General features: G+C 36.5%; 1 protein-coding gene across 4 annotated transcripts in view; it reads left to right on the top strand.

Annotated features, from left to right (window-relative positions):
• Positions 1-21,159, top strand: part of GCC2 (GRIP and coiled-coil domain containing 2) — a 64,972-nt gene that overhangs the window by 19,833 nt on the left and 23,980 nt on the right. For all 4 annotated transcript variants that reach the window (XM_015074789.3, XM_053200359.1, XM_053200358.1 and 1 more), the window contains exons 11-17: positions 2,355-2,519; positions 2,817-2,921; positions 3,796-3,958; positions 18,449-18,549; positions 18,637-18,714; positions 19,390-19,527; positions 20,429-20,550. In XM_015074789.3, coding sequence (XP_014930275.2) covers positions 2,355-2,519; positions 2,817-2,921; positions 3,796-3,958; positions 18,449-18,549; positions 18,637-18,714; positions 19,390-19,527; positions 20,429-20,550 — 872 coding nt within the window. The remainder of the gene's footprint in view (positions 1-2,354; positions 2,520-2,816; positions 2,922-3,795; positions 3,959-18,448; positions 18,550-18,636; positions 18,715-19,389; positions 19,528-20,428; positions 20,551-21,159) is intronic.

Here is a 21,159-nt window from a genome sequence, read left to right as displayed (position 1 = left end):
TTTCACTTAGCATGATGCCCTCAAGGTCCATCCATGTTGCCACAGATGGCAAGATTTCATACTTCTGTATGGCTGTATGGCCAAATAATATTCCATTTCATATATACACACACATACACATACATACATACATATACCACATGTTTTTTATCCATTCATCCATCAGTGAACACTTAGGTTGTTTCCTTATCCTGGCCATTGTAAGTCATGCTGCAGTAAACGTGGTTGTGCATATATCTTTTTGAGTTAGTGTTTCTATTTTCTTCGAATAAATACCCAGAAGTGTAATTACTGGATCATATGGTAGTTCTGTTTTTAATTTTTTGAGAACTTCCGTAAGGTTTTCCACAGTGGCTGCACCAATTTACATTCCCAACCCTTTTCTCCACATCCTTGCCAACACTTGCTGTTTCTGTTTTTCTGATGATAGCCATTCTAACAGATATAAGATGATATTTCATTGTGGTTTTGATTTGCATTTCTTTGATAATCAGTGATGTTGAACATCTTTTCATGTACCTGTTAGCCATTTGTATGTCTTTGGAAAAATGCCTGTATAGATATTCTGCCCATTTTTAAATCGAATTGTTTGGTTTTTTGCTTTTGAATTGTACAAGTTCTTTATTTAGGCTGTTAACCCATTATCAGATATAAGATTTGCAAATGCTTTCTCCCATTCAATAGGTTGCCTTTTCATTCTGTTGATGGTTTCCTTTGCTATAAAGAAGGTTTTGAATTTGATGCAGTCCCATTTGTTAATTTTTATTTTTGTTGCCTTTGCTTTTGGTATCAGGTTCAAAATATCATTGACAAGACCAGTGTCAAGGAGCATACTGCCATTGTCTAGGAGTCTTATGGTTTCAGGTCTTACATTCAAATCTTTAAACCATTTTAAGTTAATTTTTGTGTAAGATGAAGGTAGTGGTCCAGTTTCATTCATTTGCATGTGGACATGCAACTTGTCCAACACCATTTATTGGAAGAGACTGTACATTTCTTATTGTATATTCCTGGCTCCTTTGTCATAAGTGAATTGACCATATTATCATAGGTTTATCTCTGGGCTCTTTGTTTCATTGACCTGCATGTCTGCTGTTATGCCAGTACCATACTGTTTTGAGTACTATAGTTTTGTAATATAGTATGAAATTGGGGAGCATGATAGCTCCAGTTTCATTCTTCTTTTTCAAGATTGCTTTGGCTATTTGGGCTCTTCTTAGGTTCTGTACAAATTTTGGGATTGTTCTAGTTCCCTGAAAAATGCCATTGAATTTTTCATAGGGATTGCATTGAATCTGTAGATTGCTTTGGTCAGGATAACAATATTTGGACTTTTGAAAAATATTAATTCTTCCAATCTATGAGCATAGAATATCTTCCCATTTATTTCTGTCATTTTCAGTTTCTTCCATCAGTGTCTTAAAGTTTTAAGTCTTTCACCTCTTTGAATTTATTACTAGGTACTTTTTTTCTTTTTGATGCAGTTTTAAGTGGGATTGTTTATTCTTAATTCTTCTTTCTGATAGTTTGTCATTAGTGTATAGAAAACAACAGATTTCTGTATATTGATCTTGTATTCTGCAGCTCTACTGAATTCGTTTATTCTAACAGTTTTTTGGTGGAGTCTTTAGGGTTTTCTATACATAGTATCCTGTCATCTGCAAATAGTGACAGTTTTACTTCTTCTTTTGTAATTCGGATGCCTTTTCTTTTTCTTGCTTATTGTTGTGGCTAGGACTTCTAATACTATGTTAAATAAAAATGTCACAAGTAGGAATCTTGTCTTGTTCCTGATCTTAGAGGAAAAACTTTTCACTATTGAGTATGATGTAGTTGTGGGCTTGTCATATACGGCCTTTATTATGTTGAGGTACATTCCTTACACACCCACTTGGTTGAAAGGGCTTTTCAGGTAATTTTAAATTGAGTAAAAGCAAACATGAAAATTGTAATAAATATGTTTAAATTTCAGTATTTTTGCATAAAAACTTTTAATTAAAGTTAATATAAACTTAATTTCATTTTCTTTTTCCCCCTGTTGGGGGAAGACTATGACAAAACAGCTGGCAACTCTCCTGTCTTATCTACTGCTCTAATCTCAGCTCCCTGGGGTATTTTTGGTTTTGTTTCTTTTTTGCTTTTCCTCTGCCAGTGCTTGTGGTCTCTTGTAATGTTTGCCAAATTTATTTTAACAATAGTGTTTTAAACTTCTTCTCGATTTTACATTATGTGGAATTGTTTTTGAAATCTTCAGTTTTCAAATTGTGCCATAATCTCATAATGTATTATTTTATTCTTCCTGTTTTATACATATTTTTCTGCATGTTTACAGTAGTGAACATTTGTCATTCTAGTGTGAAAAATTAAATTCTGATAATGAAGATCTCCTGGCTCGTATTGAGACACTACAGTCTAATGCAAAGTTATTAGAAGTACAGATATTAGAAGTCCAAAAAGCTAAAGCAGTGGCAGACAAAGAGTTGGAAGCCGAAAAACTTCAGAAAGAACAGAAGATAAAGGTACAAACAGTCCCATGGGATTAATTTGTTATATAGTGATATTTTTATTATATTACTTAAGTGAAGGAAAGACTATGAATACAAGAGTTCATTGATTCCCTAATGTATGTGAACTATGAATTTGAGAATCCCAAGATATAATTTTGAGGTGCACATTTTTTAAATATTAGAAGGTTTTCAAGCTTTTTTTTGTATTTTAGTATATCCAATTCATTTTATAGACCCTTACAAATACCTTTTTTTAATGCTAGTTGGCTTGGGGGGATGAGGTGGCAATATTTTTATTTTTAATTTCAGGAGCATGCCAGTTCTGTAAATGAACTTGAAGAACTTCAGCTTCAACTTCAGAAGGAAAAGAAACAGCTTCAGAAAATTATGCAAGAATTAGAGCTGGTTAGAAAGGTAAAATAAAATACTAAATTCAAAACTAAGATCAATATTCACAGTGTTAAACTATTCTAATAGTTTAGAAAGGAAATATGTCAAAAATAAGGTTTTTGAGGTACCAAAATAATCATGTGTAGATTGTCAGCCTCAAAAAATTGCAAGTTTAACTTATTTCTCTCAGTCCTGTTTTTTCAGAAGAATCTAGGCTCAAAAATGATTAGATTTTGGTTTGATACTTCATTTTTTGTACAAGATTATTCTATGACACATGAAGATCTAATTAATGTCAAAAATGGGAATTTGTATTATACTTAAAACTTTGGCTAATTTTTCTCTACTTCTTCAAAGATGAGGCCAAAAAGAAAAGTACTGTAAGAGCTGCTTAAAATGTTAATATTTTAGGGGCACCTGAGTGGCTCAGTTGGTCAAGCGTCTGACTATTGATCGTGATCTCAGGATTTAAGAGATTGAGCCGCACTGAGAGCATGGAGCCTGCTTAGGATTCTCTCTCTACCCCTCCTTCTCTGTCCCTCCCTGGCTCTCTCTCTCTCAAAATAAATAAATTAATTTAAAAAAAATTTTCAATGTTAATATTTTATAAATAAGAGCTCCATAGGTAGAACTATGAATTGTGGTTAATGAAAATTATGATGAAATTCAGTGAAACTGAGAAAGTTAGATTAAACTATTAGAAAATATTTTATTTTATAAAATTACAAATTAGAAAGTACCAATTTCTAGTTTGTTCACATGTGTAAACTTTCCATATTACAGAAAAGCATAATAGAATATGTTTATTCCTGTGGCATAATTTATAATTATGCAATTAACAGTTTTGCAAATCAACTGATCTACTATTATGTGGATCTTTTATTTCTGATATGTGCAGGATGCCCAGCAAACCACATTGATGAATATGGAGATAGCTGATTATGAACGTTTGATGAAAGAACTAAATCAAAAGTTAGCTAATAAAAACAGCAAGATAGAAGATTTGGAGCAAGAAATAAAAATTCAGAAGCAGAAACAAGAAACCCTGCAAGAAGAAATGGGTGAGTAAAACAAAATTCACTTTAACTTACAATAATTTCATCATAACAGAACACAGGGCAGCAACATTAGGTGTTCATTTCACCAGTCTTTGACTGCCAACCAGAGCTTTCACACAATGCTCACTATTCTTAAGGACCAGGAGGGTTGTAAAACCATGTTTTGTTTGGATGTGTACAGTCCGCGTTGGTGAATAATGCATTCACTTACTTAAACATTTCTTAAGTACCTGCTATGTGAGTGATACAAAGGTAAGAAATGGTCTTATCCGCGATTTGCTGGTTGTCAGCAGAGTAGGAACATCAAATAGCAATTAAACCTTCTCTTTAAGATGATTACATTCCATTCTTTCCATAAAATGATTTCTCATGTATGCACCTAAAGCTCTAAATATCCCCAGGCACTCCTTCAACCACATCTCATAAGTTGGTATATTATACTTCTTATTCCACTCAAGATTTTTTAAATTTCCTTTGGATTTCTTCTTTGACCCATGGGTTATTTACAAGTGTGTTATTTAATTTGTTTGAAGGAATTTCAAATATCTTTCTGTTAATGATTTCTAACTGAATTCTGTTGTAGTTAAAAAACATATTCTGCATGATTTCAGTCCTTTTAAGTTTATTCAGTTTTGTATTAGGGTTCAGAATAAGATTTCTTTTGGTGAATGCTCCTTAGGCACTTGAAAACAATGTGTTCAACTGTATTAGTTGTTGGATAGAGTGTTCTAACTAATATCAAGTAAGTCAAGTTAGGTGACTGTTTAAGTTTTCTGTATTTTTAATGATTTTCTGATTACTGCTTTATCAAGTATGGAGAGAGGGATGTTGAATTTCCTGAACATAACTGTGGATTTCTTTCTCTTTTCATTTCTGTTAGTTTTGGCTTCACATATTTAGAAACTCTGGAATTAGCTACATTTACATTTAGAATCATTACTTGTTCTTGGTAATTTAATTCCTCTATTATTATGAAATGTGTCTTATTACTAGTAATATTTATTTTTCTAAAGTCCACTTTGATATTAATCTAACCACTCCAGCTTTCTTTTGTTTATTGTTTACATAGCATGTCTTTTGCTATCCTTTGGCTTGCGACCTAAGTCTATAAAATACTCCTTTTAGATAGCATATAGTTGGGTCTTCCTTTTCTCTCCAAGCTGACAGTCTCTGCTATTTAATTGGAATATATAAGTCATTTATTTTTAACATAAATATTTATGTGATTAGATTTAAATCTATCTTGCTGATTATTTTCTATTGTTCTTGTAATTCATTTCCTTTCTCCTCTTTTATCTGCCTTCTTTTGAATTAATTTATATGATGCTATTTTATCTCTTTTATTAGCTATACCATTGTTAGTGTTTAGTGGTGGGTTTAGGGTTTATAATATATCATAAATTTATTACAGATTACATTTAAGTAAATTATACCACTTCATATATAGTATAAGAATCTTACAGTACTGTTTGTTTCCCCATTGTTGGTCTTTGCTTTATTTTTATCACACATTTGCTTCACGTTTTTCACATGTGTTAGGAATGTAATAACTGTGTTGTTTTTCTTTAAAAATATTTCTTTATTAAAGAGAGATATGCAAACCATGGCCCACAGTTATTCATATATATATGTAGGTTTTTATATTTGTGTGTGTGTGTGTGTGTGTGTGTATATATATATATATATGTATGTATATAAAGGTTTTATTGAAACATTGCCATGTACATTTGTGTGTATCACCTATGGCTACTTTCATGCTATAACAGCACAGTTGAGTAGTTGTAACAGATACTGTATCACCTGCAACACTATAATATTTATTACCTCACCATGTAAAACATTTTCCAATCCCTGTTTTAAACAAATAAAAAACTAGAAAAAAATTTTTTAACTATTTACCCACATATTTACCATCTCTGTTGCTCTTCATTTCATGTATATCCAGATTTCATCAAGTATGACTTTCCTTTTGCCTGAAGGACTTCCTTTAACATATCTTGTACTGTGGGCTGTAGGTATTGAATTCTGTTATGTCTTTCACCCCCAAAAAATTGTCTTCATTTTTTTCTTAACTGTAAAATTTTATTCTTTTTTTTTTTTTTACATCCAAGTTAGTTACTATATAATACAACAATGATTTCAGGGTAGATTCCATAATGCCTGTTACCCATTTAGCCCATCCCCCCCTCCCTCCCACAACCCCTCAAGTAACCCTCTGTTTGTTCTCCATGTTTGAGTCTTATGTTTTTCCCCCTCCCCGTTTTTATATTACTTTTCCTTCCCTTCCCTTGTGTTCATCTGGTATGTGTCTTAAAGTCCTCAGAGTGAAGTCATATAATATTTGTCTTTCTCTGACTAATTTTGCTTAGCATAATACCTTTAGTTCCATCCACAAACTTGCAAATGGCAAGATTTCATTCTTTTTGATGGCTGAGTAATACTCCATTGTCTATATATACCACATCTTCTTTATCCATTCATCCATATGTGGACGTTTGGGCTCTTTCCATACTTTGATTGTTGTTGCTAGTGCTGCTATAAACATTGGGGTGCATGTGTCCCTTCAAAACAGCACACCTGTATCCCTTGGATAAATACCTAGTAGTGCAATTGCTGGGTCATAGGGTAGTTCTGTTTTTACTTTTTTGAGGAAACTCCATACTGTTTCCAGAGTGGCTGCACCAGTTTGCATTCCCACCAGCAGTGCAACAGGGTTCCTCTTTCTCTACATCTTCGCCAACATCTGTTGTTGCCTGAGTTATTAATTATAGCCAATCTGACTGATGGGAGGTGGTATCTCATTGTGGTTTTGATTTGTATTTCCTGAAGATGAGTGATGAGCATTTTTCATGTGTCTGTTGGCCATCTGGATGTCTTCCTTGGATAAGTGTCTATTCATGTCTGTTGCCCTTTTCTTCACTGGATTATTTGTTTTTCTGGGTGTTGAGTTTGATAAGTTCTTTATAGATTTTGGATAATAACCCTTTATCTGATATGTCATTTGCAAATATTTTCTCCCATTCCATAGGTTGCCTTTTAGTTTTACTGATTGTTGACTTCAAGTTTCATAGCATTGTGGTCTGAAATATGCACAGTATGATCTCGACCTTTTTGTACTTGTTGAGGGCTGATTTGTGTTCCGGTATGTGGTCTGTTCTGGAGAACGATCCATGTGCACTAGAGAAGAATGTATATTCCGCTGCTTTAGGATGAAATCTTCTGCATATATCTGTTAAGTCCATCTGGTCCAGTGTTTCATTCAAAGACATTGTTTCCTTGTTGGTTTTTTGTTTAGATGATCTGTCTATTGCTGGAAGTGGGGGTGTTGAAGTCCCCTACTATTATGGTATTATTATCAATGAGTTTTTTATGTTTGTGATTAATTGATTTATATGCTTGGGTGTTTCCACAGTTGGCGGATAAATGTTTACAAGTGTCAGGTCTTCTTGGTGGATAGACCCCTTAATTATGGTAAAATGCCCTTATTCATCTCTTGTTACAGTCTTTATTTTAAAGTCTAGATTGTCTGATATAAATATGGCTACTCTGGCTTTCTTTTATTGACCATTAGCATGATAGATGGTTCTCCATCCCCTCACTTTCAATCTGAAGGTGTCTTTAGATTAAAGTGGGTGTCTTGTAAACAGCATATAGATGGATCTTGTTTCCTTGTCCATTCTGTCACCCTATGTCTTTTGATTGGAGCATTTAATACATTGATTTACAGTGAGCACTGAAAGATATGAATTTATTACCATTATGTTACTTGTAGAGTTGGAGTTTCTGCTGGTGTTCTTTCGTTCTTTCTAGTCTCTGTTCCTTTTGGTCTTTATTTTATTTATTTATTTATTTATTTATTTACTTACTTACTTACTTACTTATTTATTTAGTCTTTTCTCCCTCAGGGAACCCTCCTTAAAATTTCTTGCAGGACTTGTGTAGTGGTCACGAATTCCTTTAATTTTTGTTCGGGAAACTTTTAATCTGTCCTTCTATTTTGAATGACAGCCTTGCTGGATAAAGAGTTCTTGGCTGCATATTTTTTCTGATTCACCACATTGAATATATCCTGCCACTCCTTTCTGGCTTGCCAAGTTTCTGTGGACAGGTCTGCTGCAAATCTGATTTGTCTTCCCTTGTAGGTTAAGAACTTTTTTCCTTTGCTGCTTTCATGATTCTCTCCTTGCCTGAGTATTTTGTGAATTTGACTATGATAGGCCTTGATGATGGTTGGGTTTTTTTAATCTAATGGGAGTCCTCTGTGCTTCCTGGATTTTGATGTCTGTGTCTTCCCCCAGCTTAGGAAAGTTTTCTGCTATGATTTGCTCCCATAACCCTTCTACCTCTTTTTCTCTCTCTTCATCTTCTGGGACCCCTATGATTCTAACGTTGTTCCTTTTTAATGAGTCACTGATTTCTCTAATTCTTAAATTGTGCTCTTTTTCCTTAGTCTCCCTCTTTTTTTCTGCTTCATTATTCTCCATAAGTTTGTCCTCTATATCACTGATTCTCTGCGCTGTCTCATCCATCCTTGACGCCATGGCATTCATTCGAGATTTCAGCTCAGTTATAACATTTTTTATTTCATCCTGACTGGCTTTTACTTCTTTTATCTCTGCAGAAAGGGATTCTAATCTATTTTGGACTCCAGCTAGTATTCTTATTTCATGATTCTAATTCTGGTCAGACATCTTGCTTGTATCTGTGTTAGTTAAGCCCCTTCCTGTCATTTCTTCCTCCTCTTTCTTTTGGGATGAATTCCTTCGTTTCGTCATTTTGAGGGGAGAATGCCTTCATTTTTGAAAGATAGTTCTGCTGGGTATAGAATTTTATGATGTGCCTTGTTATGTTTTCTTTCCCTGTTTATATCCTGCTTGTGGTTTTTTGCATTTCTTTGCTGTATTTAGATTTTCTAGTTTTCTTCAAGTTGATCATATTTTTGGCCATTGTTTACTTTATTCTTTCTTGTTTAAATCCTCCTTCTTTTTTCCCCTGAGACTCCAATTACACACATTAGACCACTTGATATATCACCATAGATTAGTGATAATTTGTTCATTTTTTTCTATTTTTTTTCACTTTCTGAGCTTCTTTTTGGATACTTTCTATTATTAAATATAATATAGTTTCTATTCTTGTTGTTTCTATTAGTAAGTAATTTTTAAATTCTCTCATCTCCAGAGTCTAATATTTTATTACCATCCAGTGATATTTTCTTGAGGTATTATATTTTTCATCTCCAGAAATTCCATATGTGGTTTTTTTTGTTCCTGTTTTCCATTTATCTCTTCATTATATTTTCCTTCCAGTCTTTAACCATATTCTGTGATTTATTGTTCTAAATCTATTGATTGAATTTTTTTCTCCTGTTATCAGTAATAATTCCCTGCTTCTTTGCATGGGAAATAATTTTTTAATTGGATGTGAATTTTACATGTTGAGTGCTAGATTCTTTGTATTCAGTTACAGAGTTAAACTTTGGCAGGCATTTATAGATCAGTTTTATTCTTTTGTGGCTTGTTTTTCCTTTTTTATTTTTTAGGACAAGTGTAGAGAGCCCTTTCATACAGATTTAGTTCAGCCTCTCTACTAAAATAGGGATCTTCTGATGTCTACTGAGTGCCTATGTATTAAACAAAGTCTCTTTACTCTGGCTGGTTGGAACAATTTATAGCCCTTTGTGAGCCCTGGGAATTGTTCCAATTATACTTCCCTATTCACTGTTCTTTCCAAAGCTATTGTTCTTTGAATCTCAGCAAGACCACTGCTCTGTTTGGGAGTCCCTTTCTGTACCACAGTCTAGAAATTGCCTCCTGACCAAAAGCTGGGACTGTAATAGGGCTCACCTTGTTTACCTTCTCTCATGGATCACAGCTCTAAAGTGCTTATTGTCTAATGTCAGAAAGCAGGATTTTTTTTCATATATTTTGTTCAGTTTTCTAATTGATTACGGTGGAAAGTAAGTCTAAGACTTGTTACTCCCACATGTCAAGAAGCAGAAATCCCATAAAATGATTTGAGGTGGCTGCAAAGATACTACCGTACAATATTTCAGATATATAAATGATGAGGAAATGATATAAAAGCAAATGTTGAGATATAGGACTATACAGTAAAGTCAGACATAACATCAAGACATAAAGTGTATGTTCTGTGTGCTTTTGGTATCACTTTGGTCTCCATAAATTGGCTTGGAGTTTCCCAGAAGCCATACAAAGACAGAAACATTCTCAGGTACAGGGTTTATAATAGCCACAATATTAAAACAAATGTGATAATTGCAAGAAACATAGCTTTTCCTGGTACTAAGATGTGTGAGAGAACTTTTTTTTAAGACATTTTTATAAAAGGGGGTGCCTGGGTGGCTCAGTCGGTTAAGCATCCAACCTTGGCTCAGGTCATGACCTCATGGTTTGTGAGTTCAAGCCCTGCATCGGACTCTGTGCTGACAGCTCAGAGCCTGAAGCCTGCTTTGGATTCTGTGTCTCCTCTCTCTGCCCCTCCCCCACTTGTGCTCTGTCTCTCTGTCCATGAAAAATAAATGAAAAAAAAATTTTTTTAAAGACATTTTTATGAAAGAAACACTGTGTTATGTGGTCCCAGACCATAACTTGAATGGTCCCAGACCTAACTTGAATGTCACACAGTATTGGAGAGCTTTTTGGAAAGCCCAGGCACAGATGTAAAGAATCAGAATCTTAAAGTGTGGGGCATTAAAATCTGTGTTTTCCAGGCGTACCTGGGTGGCTTAGTTGGTTGAGCGTCTGACTTTACCTCAGGTCATGGTCTCATGATTGTGGGTTCAAACCCCCCGTTGGGGCCTGTGCTGATAGCTCAGAGCCTGCTTCTGATTCTGTATCTTTCTCTCTCTCTTCCCCTCTTCTGTTTGCCCTCTGTCTCTCAAAAATAAAAATAAATGTAAAAAAAAAGGTTTTTTTAATAAAATCAGTGTTTCCAATAGTCTCATATGTGATTTTGAAGCTAATGCTACCTTAGGAATGTCAAACATCCAGAAATAGCAAAAACTAAAACCACCAAATCAATAAATAATATTTAGTAAGAATCTCGTGTGCATATAAGAACATTTCACAAAATGGGAGTTTTCAAATTCAGACACTGATAGCCCGGGGGTATTACCTTACAGGATTGGCTTGTAAAGTGAAAATAAGTAAATTTAACCTTTACAATGATTGGTTATTACAATGGGGGTTCCCAGATGACAAGTTCACTTGTTTTGCACAATAAGTTAAATAAGTTTCAGTTATATGACTTAAGTGGTTTTGTCTGCTCGGGGAATTTTCAAACCCAGTATCCATTTTATATTTACTTTTAACAGAAATCACTGATAATCCGGATAATCCAGATTTGTATTTTCAATGGCATCCCCACAATAAATAAAGTAACAAATCTCCCATGAATGTTTCATAATGGGTACTTCATTCAACCTGTAGCCAAATCACAGCTGAATAAACGTGATTCCATGAATAAACAAAGGAATGAAGCCACATATGCAGAGTTCTGATATCTGCCTGCATCCAGGGGGGGAAAAATAACATATTCAGATAATCGAAACGACTGTAGAGTTTCCAGACAATTCACTATGCATGTATCTCTTATGTACATACCATATTTTCCAACTGTGTTCTTGGTGCATTGAATGGTAGAACTCTAGATTATGTTCCTTAAGTAAAACATTTGGGATGCTTTTGTTGTTGTTTTTTTTCAATATATGGAATTTATTGTCAAATTGCTTTCCATACAACACCCAGTGCTCATCCCAAAAGGTGCCCTCCTCAATACCCATCAACACCCTCCCCTCTCTCTCACCCCCCATCAACCCTCAGTTTCTTCTCAGTTTTTAAGAGTCTCTTATGCTTTGGCTCTCTCCCACTCTAACCTCTTTTTTTTTTTCCTTCCCCTCCACCATGGGTTTCTGATAGGTTTCTCAGAATCCACATAAGAGTGAAAACATATGGTATCTGTCTTTCTCTGTATGGCTTATTTCACTTAGCATCACACTCTCCAGTTCCATCCATGTTGCTACAAAGGGCCATATTTCATTCTTTCTCATTGCCACGTAGTACTCCATTGTGTATATAACCACTATTTCTTTATTCATTCATCAGTTGATGGACATTTAGGCTCTTTCCATAATTTGGCTATTGTTGAGAGTGCTGCTATAAACATTGGGGTACAAGTGCCCCTATGCATCAGTACTCCTGTATCCCTTCAGTAAATTCCTACCAGTGCTATTTCTGGGTCATAGGGTAGGTCTATTTTTAATTTTAATTTAATTTTTTCAGGAACTTCCACGCTGTTTTCCAGAGTGGCTGCACCAATTTGCATTCCCACCAACAGTGCAAGAGGGTTCCCCTTTCTCTACATCCTCTCCAGCATCTATAGTCTCCTGATTTGTTCATTTTGGCCATTCTGACTGGCGTGAGGGGATATCTGAGTGTGGTTTTGATTTGTATTTCCCTGATGAGGAGCAACGTTGAGCATCTTTTCATGTGCCTGTTGGCCATCCGGATGTCTTCTTTAGAGAAGTGTCTGTTCATGTTTTCTGCCCATTTCTTCACTGGGTTATTTGTTTTTCGGGCGTGGAGTTTGGTGAGCTCTTTATAGATTTTGGATACTAGCCCTTTGTCCGATATGTCATTTGCAAATATCTTTTCCCATTCCATTGGTTTCCTTTTAGTTTTGTTGGTTGTTTCCTTTGCTGTGCAGAAGCTTTTTATCTTCATAAGGTCCCAGTAATTCATTGTTGCTTTTAATTCCCTTGCCTTTGGAGATGTGTCAAGTAAGAAATTGCTGAGGCTGAGGTCAGAGAGGTCTTTTCCTGCTTTCTCCTCTAGGGTTTTGATGGTTTCCTGTCTCACATTCAGGTCCTTTATCCATTTTGAGTTTATTTTTGTGAATGGTGTGAGAAATGGTCTAGTTTCAATCTTCTGCATGTTGCTGTCCAGTTCTCCCAGCACCATTTGTTAAAGAGACTTTTTTCCATTGGATGTTCTTTCCTGCTTTGTCAAAGATGAGTTGGCCATACGTTTGTGGGTCTAGTTCTGGGGTTTCTATTCTATTCCATTGGTCTATGTGTCTGTTTTTGTGCCAATACCATGCTGTCTTGATGATGAAAGCTTTGTAGTAGAGGCTACAGTCTGGGATTGTGATGCCTTCTGCTTCAGTCTTTTTCTTCAAAATTACTTTGGCTATTCGGGGCCTTTTGTGGTTCCATATGAAATTTAGGATTGCTTGTTCTAGCTTCGAGAAGAATGCTGGTGCAATTTTGATTGGGATTGCATTGAATGTGTAGATAGCTTTGGGTAGTATTGACATTTTGACAATATTTATTCTTCCAATCCATGAGCATGGAATGTTTTTCCATTTCTTTATATCTTCTTCAATTTCCTTCATAAGCCTTCTATAGTTTTCAGCATACAGATCTTTTACATCTTTGGTTACATTTATCCCTAGGTATTTTATGCTTCTTGGTACAATTGTGAATGGGATCAGTTTATTTGTCTTTCTGTGTCTTCATTATTAGTGTATAAGAATGCAACTGATTTCTGTACATTGATTTTGTATCCTGCAACTTTGCTGAATTCATGTATCAGTTCTAGCAGACTTTTGGTGGAGTCTATCGGATTTTCCATGTATAATATCATGTCATCTGCAAAAAGTGAAAGCTTGACTTCATCTTTGCAATTTTGATGCCTTTGATTTCCTTTTGTTGTCTGATTGCTGATGCTAGAACTTCCAACACTATGTTAAACAACAGCGGTGAGAGTGGACATTGTGGTCTGAAAGTATGCATGGTATAATTTCAATTCTTGTAAACTTATGAAGGGCTGTTTTGTGACCCAGTATATGATCTATCTTGGAGAATGTATCATGTGCACTCGAGAAGAAAGTATATTCTGTTGCTTTGGGATGCAGAGTTCTAAATATATGTCAAGTCCATCTGATCCAATGTATCATTCAGGGCCCTTGTTACTTTATTGACCGTGTGTCTAGATGATCTATCCATTTCTGTAAGTGGAGTGTTAAAGTTCCCTGCAATTACCACATTCTTGTCAATAAGGTTGCTTATGTTTGTGAGTAATTGTTTTATATATTTGGGGGCTCTGGTATTCGGTGCATAGACATTTATAATTGTTAGGTCTTCCTGATGGATAGACCCTGTAATTATTATATAATGCCCTTCTTCATCTCTTGTTACAGCCTTTAATTTAAAGTCTAGTTTGTCTGATATAAGAATGGCTATTCCAGCTTTCTTTTGGCTTCCAGTAGCATGATAAATAGTTCTCCATCCCCTCACTCTCAATCTGAAGGTGTCCTCAGATCTAAAATGAGTCTCTTGTAGACAGCAAATAGATGGGTCTTGTTTTTTTATCCATTCTGATACCCTATGTCTATTGGTTGGCACATTTAGTCCTTTTACATTCAGTGTTATTATAGAAAGATATGGGTTTAGTGTCATTGTGATGTCTGTGTGTTTTATGCTTATAGTGATGTCTCTGGTACTTTGTCTCACAGGATCCCCCTTAGGATTTCTTGTAGGGCTGGTTTAGTGGTGACGAATTCCTTCAGTTTTTGTTTGTTTGGGAAGACCTTTATCTCTCCTATTCTAAATGACAGACTTGCTGGATAAAGGATTTGCGGCTGCATATTTTTTCTGTTCTTCACATTGAAGATCTCCTGCCATTCCTTTCTGGCCTGCCAAGTTTCAGTAGGGAGATCGGTCACGAGTCTTATCGGTTTCCCTTTATATGTTAGGGCACGTTTTTCCCTCGCTGCTTTCAGAATTTTCTCTTTATCCTTGTATTTTGCCAGTTTCACTATGATATGTCGTGCAGAAGATCGATTCAAGTTACATCTGAAGGGAGTTCTCTGTGCCTCTTGGATTTCAATGCCTTTTTCCTTCCCCCGTTCAGGGAAGTTCTCAGCTATTATTTCTTCAAGTACACCTTCAGCACCTTTCCCTCTCTCTTCCTCCTCTGGAATACCAGTTATGCGTAGATTATTTCTCTTTAGTGCATCACTTAGTTCTCTAATTTTCCCCTCATACTTCTGGATTTTTTTATCTTTTTCTCAGCTTCCTCTTTTTCCATAATTTTATCTTCTAGTTCACCTATTCTCTCCTCTGCCTCTTCAATCCGAGCCGTGGTCGTTTCCATTTTATTTCACAGCTCGTTTATAGCATTTTTTAGCTCCTCCTGACTATTCCTTAGTCCCTTGATCCCTGTAGCAATAGATTTTCTGGTGTCCTCTATACTGTTTTCAAGCTCAGCGATTAATTTCATGACTATTATTCTAAATTCACTTTCTGTTATATTGTTTAAATCCTTTTTGATCAGTTCGTTAGCTGTTGTTATTTCCTGGAGATTCTTTTGAGGGGAATTCTTCCGTTTGGTCATTTTGGATAGTCCCTGGAGTGGTGCAGACCTGCAGGGCACTTCCCCTGTGCTGTCTTGAATAACTGGATTTGGTGGGCGGGGCCACAGTCAGACCTGATGTCTGCCCCCTGCCCACCGCTGGGGCCACAATCAGTCTGGTGTGTACCTTCTCTTCCCCTCTCCTAGGGGTGGGATTCACTGTGGGGTGGCATGGCCCGTCTGGGCTACTTGCACACTGCCAGGCTTGTGGTGCTGGGGATCTGGTGTATTAGCTGGAGTGGATTGGCAAGGTGTACAGGGGCGGGAGGGGCAGGCTCAGCTCGCTTATCCTTCTGTGATCTGCTTCGGGAGGGGCCCTGTGGCACTGGAGGGAGTCAGACCTGCCGCTGGACAGATGGATCCGCAGAAGCACAATGTTGGGTGTTTGCCAGGTGCAAGCAAGTTCCCTGGCAGAAACTGGTTCCCTTTGGGATTTTGGCTGGGGGATGGGCGAGGGAGATGGCACTGGCGAGCGCCTCTGTTCCCAGCCAAGCTGAGCTCTGTTGTCCGGGGCTCAACAACTCTACCTCCTGTTATCCTCTGGCCCTCCGGCTCTCCGATCAGATGATAAGTCCCGCTTGCTGTCTGAACACACTCCTCTGGCCCCTCCGCTTTTGCAAGCCAGACTCGGTGCCTCTGCTTGGCCAGCGGGTTGCCCCTCCGCCCCGGCTCTCTCCTGCCAGTCCGTGTAGCGGGCTTCGCCTCGCCGCCCTTCCTACCCTCTTCCGTGGGCCTCTCGTCTGCGCTTGGCTCTGGAGACTCCGTTCTGCTAGTCTTCTGGCGGTTTTCTGGGTTATTTAGGCAGGTGTAGGTGGAATCTAAGTGACCGGTGAGCCCAGCATCCTCCTACGCCGCCATCTTCCTTCTACAAACATTTCGTTTTATGAATTAGTTATTACGTGTATGTTTGATCATCAACTAAACTGAAAGAGAAGATTGATTGATACCTTGGAAAAACTAAAAAAAAGATATTTATTCAATAAATAAGTATAGAAATAAATGGTACAGGAAGTGAGTACTAGAGTTCAGAGGAGAGAGATTCTGTAGACTGAAACAATTGCAAGTTGGGCCTCAAGGTGAGTCCTGAAGGTAAGGTTTGGAGAGAAAAAGCAGACAGGGAAAGAGTATTCCTTTATGCAGCCATGGTACAAGCAAAAGTTAAAAGAAGTAACATAATTTTGGAAGTCTTGATCAGTTGGAGTGAAAGATTTGACCTGCCAGGGAGAAGTGAGGTATGATTAGGAAGACATTTTTGATCCAGTTCATGAAGTACCTGAAGAATGTATTGGGGCCCTTTTTAAAGACAGTGGGGGAAAATTGGTCTGCCAACATATTGGTTTAAATGGAATGGTGTAGAATCTGCCAAAAGCTGCCAGGCTAATGGCAGAAAGGGCCTTGGAAGGCTGGGCTAAGGAGATGTGGTAGAGTAGGAAAAAGATAAAACGTCCAGACAATGTTCTGGGGGGGGTGGGGGGGGAGGTTGCTTAATAAATTAGCAACACACATCTTAATCTGAAGCCCCTCCAACATTTATCCCCACTCTGTAACTGTATATCTCATATCTAAAGGAAATCTCCTTTCATGCCCTCGCACTCCCGCCATCATGCCCACGTTTGGGAATCCTTCCTAATCTTCAGTGTTTCCTATTCTATGAATTTTTTTTTGTCCTGTGCAAACTTTATATAACCTTTGGCTCCTGTGGATCTCTGTAGCCTTTTGTATTTCTTTCATACATTTATATCTTGCTTTATGTTATCATGTGAAATGTTATCCCCCAATTTCATTTTTAGACAGTTTGAGCTCAGGAACTTACTGTATCTTATCATAATTCCTGAAGCACTTAACAAAGGTTTTATATGTAATTTGTGCTTTAGAAAATGCTTTTCAGAACTGAGCAAATAGTTGCCAGAGGTTAACTAAATTAGACTTATAAGAAGTCATAGTTAAGATATATTCTTAAAGTATATGTGTTCATATTTACATGTAGTACAACTACATAAAGTTAATCATTGATTATAATATACTTTAGTAGCACAATTACATAGTGCCCATGTAATTGGCTTAGACCAGGTGTCCGGCACACTGTTTCTTGAAGGACCAGGAAGTCAGTCTCCATGGCTTCACAGGCTACGTGGTCTCTATCATACACTCTTCGTCTCTTTCACAACAGGCTGTGACCAGATTTGGCCTGCTGGTTGTAGTTGGGCACCTGTGATCTAGACAGTAAATCCACTTATTCCTATATGATGTTTTTTTTTTACCTGTGTTAGCATAAAAGTTTTTTGTTTTTATCATGTTTTATTTGTTCCTTAGTGAACTGTCACTGACAGTCCCATTCCATAAAACAATTAGTACCACAAAAACAGACAACCAGGTATGTGCCTCTGCTGTGATATAATTGGAAATACATGGCACCTCTTTTGAGGTACTTCTTAAAAGCAAAGCTTTTATCTTTTAGTTATACACTAAGTATATAACTTTATTTTAAGAGATGTATACTGAAATATGTACAGTTCAATGGATTTCTTGTGAAGAACCAAAAAAACAAAAAACAAAAACAATCACCCAAAAACCAGTGAGGGCATAAGGAATAGGTAAGGGTATAGGTTAGTGGCTGGCAAACTTTTTCTTTCAAGGGCCACACAGTAAATATTTTAGGCTTTACAGGTCATATCATATCTCTATCGCCATTAGTAAATTTGTCATTGTTGTACTAAAGCAAATGTGAACAATATGTAAATAAATGAACTTGACTGTGTTCTAATAAAACTCTTTACAAAACAGGCAGCAGCCAGATTTTAGCTTGCAGACCAGATTCCTGTTCTGGGTGAAATAAGATTGGCCATGTATTGGTAATTGTTAAAGCTGAGAGAGGGGTGCCAGGAGTTTATTACACTGTTGGCACTGCTGTCGTGTATATTTGAAATGTTCCATAATAAAAGGTTAAGACAAGTTTCTTTTAAATATGGGTTAATACAAAGAAAAGACTTGTCATTTCTTTATTTAAAGTCATTCATAAAAATTGTTCAACCTCTTCTGAAATTATTTCCTTTACTAGCTTCACTACAGTCTTCAGTGCAACAATCTGAGGAAAAGAATACCAAAATCAAGCAGTTGCTTGTGAAAACCAAAAAAGAACTGGCAGATTCAAAGCAAGCAGTATGTTAATTTCCCATTTTCATATTTCAGTTTATGTATCTATAAATCCCTTCTTTTCTAAATATAACCAGGATTCTTATTCTTTAGGAAACTGATCACTTAATACTTCAAGCATCTTTAAAGGGTGAGCTGGAGGCAAGCCAGCAGCAAGTAGAAGTCTATAAAGTAAGATTCTTTTTACTTCTGAGGATTTACAAAAGAAGTAAGGTACCATGTAGGGATTTTTCTAAATATCCTTATGTACATATATTTATATACCCACACACATTTCCCCCCCCCCCCCAATATCCTTCCTCAACATTTTGAAAAAGTAGAAGCAGTAAGCCAGGTATGGCATATAACTGGAGTATCCCATTTAGCTTAAGCTAGATTCTCTTCATGTATTTGAAAATCCTTAATGCACTAAGAATAGTACAACACAAAATCAACACGGCCCCAGAGCTGTATCTGAGCTTTCTAAATGATAGTGCAGTCACAAGAATCAGTTTATAAAATGGTTTCATATGTTTATATTGTATACATATGTATGTATGTTTCCATTATTATATATATTTTTATAACTGTTATATAATATCTTGATATATTCAATTAAACATTGAACTATAATAAGTAGTCTGGAATTTATGATTTTTCATGATTGATTTTAAGGAAAACTGAATTTATTGGGGAAATGTTCTATTATATTGCCTTTACTCTTTTAATAATAATAGATATTTTAAATTCTATTTAGTTTTATACCTTATACATACTCATGATCCAAAACTCAAGTTTATTTAAAGGAACATCTTTAATTAGTGAAGATCCAATTTGCTAGAGCTTAATTGAAAGGTTTTGTCCCAGATTCAGCTGGCTGACATAACCTCTGAGAAACATAAAGTTCATGAACAGCTGAAGACCTCTGCAGACCAGCACCAGCGCACGTTGAGCGCATACCAGCAAAAAGTGACAGCCCTTCAAGAAGAATGCCACGCTGCCAAGGTACATGCTTCACATGGACACAGACGACAGGTGTTATCACCTAGCAAGCAGTTCACGGGAGGGCTGTGGTCTGGCCTTTTAGTGTTTGCTGTTATTTAAGAGCACTTATTAGAGGAAAACTCGGTGCAGCTCATCTGACTCTAACCCCAACCCCATCCCAATCCTGTCATGTGCATAACCTTTTTTTTTTTTTTTTTGTTAAAAGGGAAGACATAGGTACATGTTTCCATTTTAACCTTGTTTTGCAATTTCTGTATGTAAGAGTTATTTTCTTTAAATTTTATAATCTAAAAAGCATATAGTTGTTTCTGAGGGCCAAATGATTATAAAATAACATTCTACTAGAATGGCTCTGAGGGCCTGCTTTCTTCAGCATACAAAACAAACTCAATACAGTAGCTTTGTGAGAGGTGCAGCTATCATCTAAGCAATTTTGGCAGAAGGGTAATGGGAGATCACCTTGGGAAAGTGAAAGACCTAGAATTTCACTTTTCCCTCTCTCCTTAGAAATCTGAAGTTCAAGTAGTTTAATTTCTTTGAATTTTTCTTGTATTTATGAAAAGAGGGACTATCTTAAGTAAAAATCTTTCCAAGTTTCCAAAGGCAAAAATAGTGCCATTACAAAATTTATGGGTACTCAATGAATCTACCAGGGAGGAAAACATGTAGAAACATCTCCTGTCAAACAAAATTATATCATTCAAAGAATTAAAAAGTGTAAGGCCAACAGAAACACACTTTTTAGGGTAAGTTAATCAAAGGGATAAAGAGTGTCAGCCATTTTATTCATTTTCTAAAACAGGTTTTCATTGTAAGTCATTAATCTGAAAGAAAATAAGAGGATTATGTTACAATAGAAAACACAATAGAAAAATTATTCTCTCTCTTTTAAATGTCATAGGCAGAACAAGCTACTATAGCCTCTGAATTTGAGAACTACAAAGTCCGCGTGCACAATGTTCTAAAACAACAGAAAAATAAATCTGTGTCTCAGACTGAAACCGAGGGAGCTAAACAAGAAAGGTAAAGTCAAAATTAAAAGAAACATGCAGCTTTCCCTTCCTCCCCCTGAGATAGGTCCTCCACCAAGTATGTTGAAAATCCGACTGATTTCATTTGACTGTGGAATTTTACATGCAACGAGAGCAGGGTGTCTTGGCTTCACTATCTCCAGGCAGCAGCAGGGAAATGTCACTACCAAGGGCACTGTTACAAACTCAGAAACTGTGTAATACGGGCAGTGAAATGAGGAGATAGTCTTTGAGGTATAAACTAAATAGTGCCATCTTGTTGTAGTAGGATCTGGTCATAGTAAAAATACAGACATTGAAGTTATGTTATGATTACTTTTTCCCATTTTGAAAATTTAGAAATAGAAGGGAAAAAAATGCTTCCTTGATATACCCACCATTAATTAAGCTTAAATAGGGGTGCCTGAGTGGCTAAGTCAGTTGGATGTCCAACTCTGGCTCAGGTCATGATCTCATGGTACATGAGTTCAAGCCCTGTGTCAGGCTCTGTGCTGACAGCTCAGGACCTGGAGCCTGCTTCAGATTCTGGGTCTCCCTCTCTCTCTCTCTCTCTCTCTCTCTCTCTCTCTCTCTCTCTGCCACCCCCCCCCCCCCCCGCTCA

Source organism: Acinonyx jubatus, chromosome A3 (genome assembly GCF_027475565.1).
Source record: "Acinonyx jubatus isolate Ajub_Pintada_27869175 chromosome A3, VMU_Ajub_asm_v1.0, whole genome shotgun sequence".
Taxonomy (NCBI): domain Eukaryota; kingdom Metazoa; phylum Chordata; class Mammalia; order Carnivora; family Felidae; genus Acinonyx; species Acinonyx jubatus.
The sequence above is the reverse complement of the archived record's forward strand: the minus strand, read 5'-3'. Positions and strand labels throughout refer to the sequence as shown.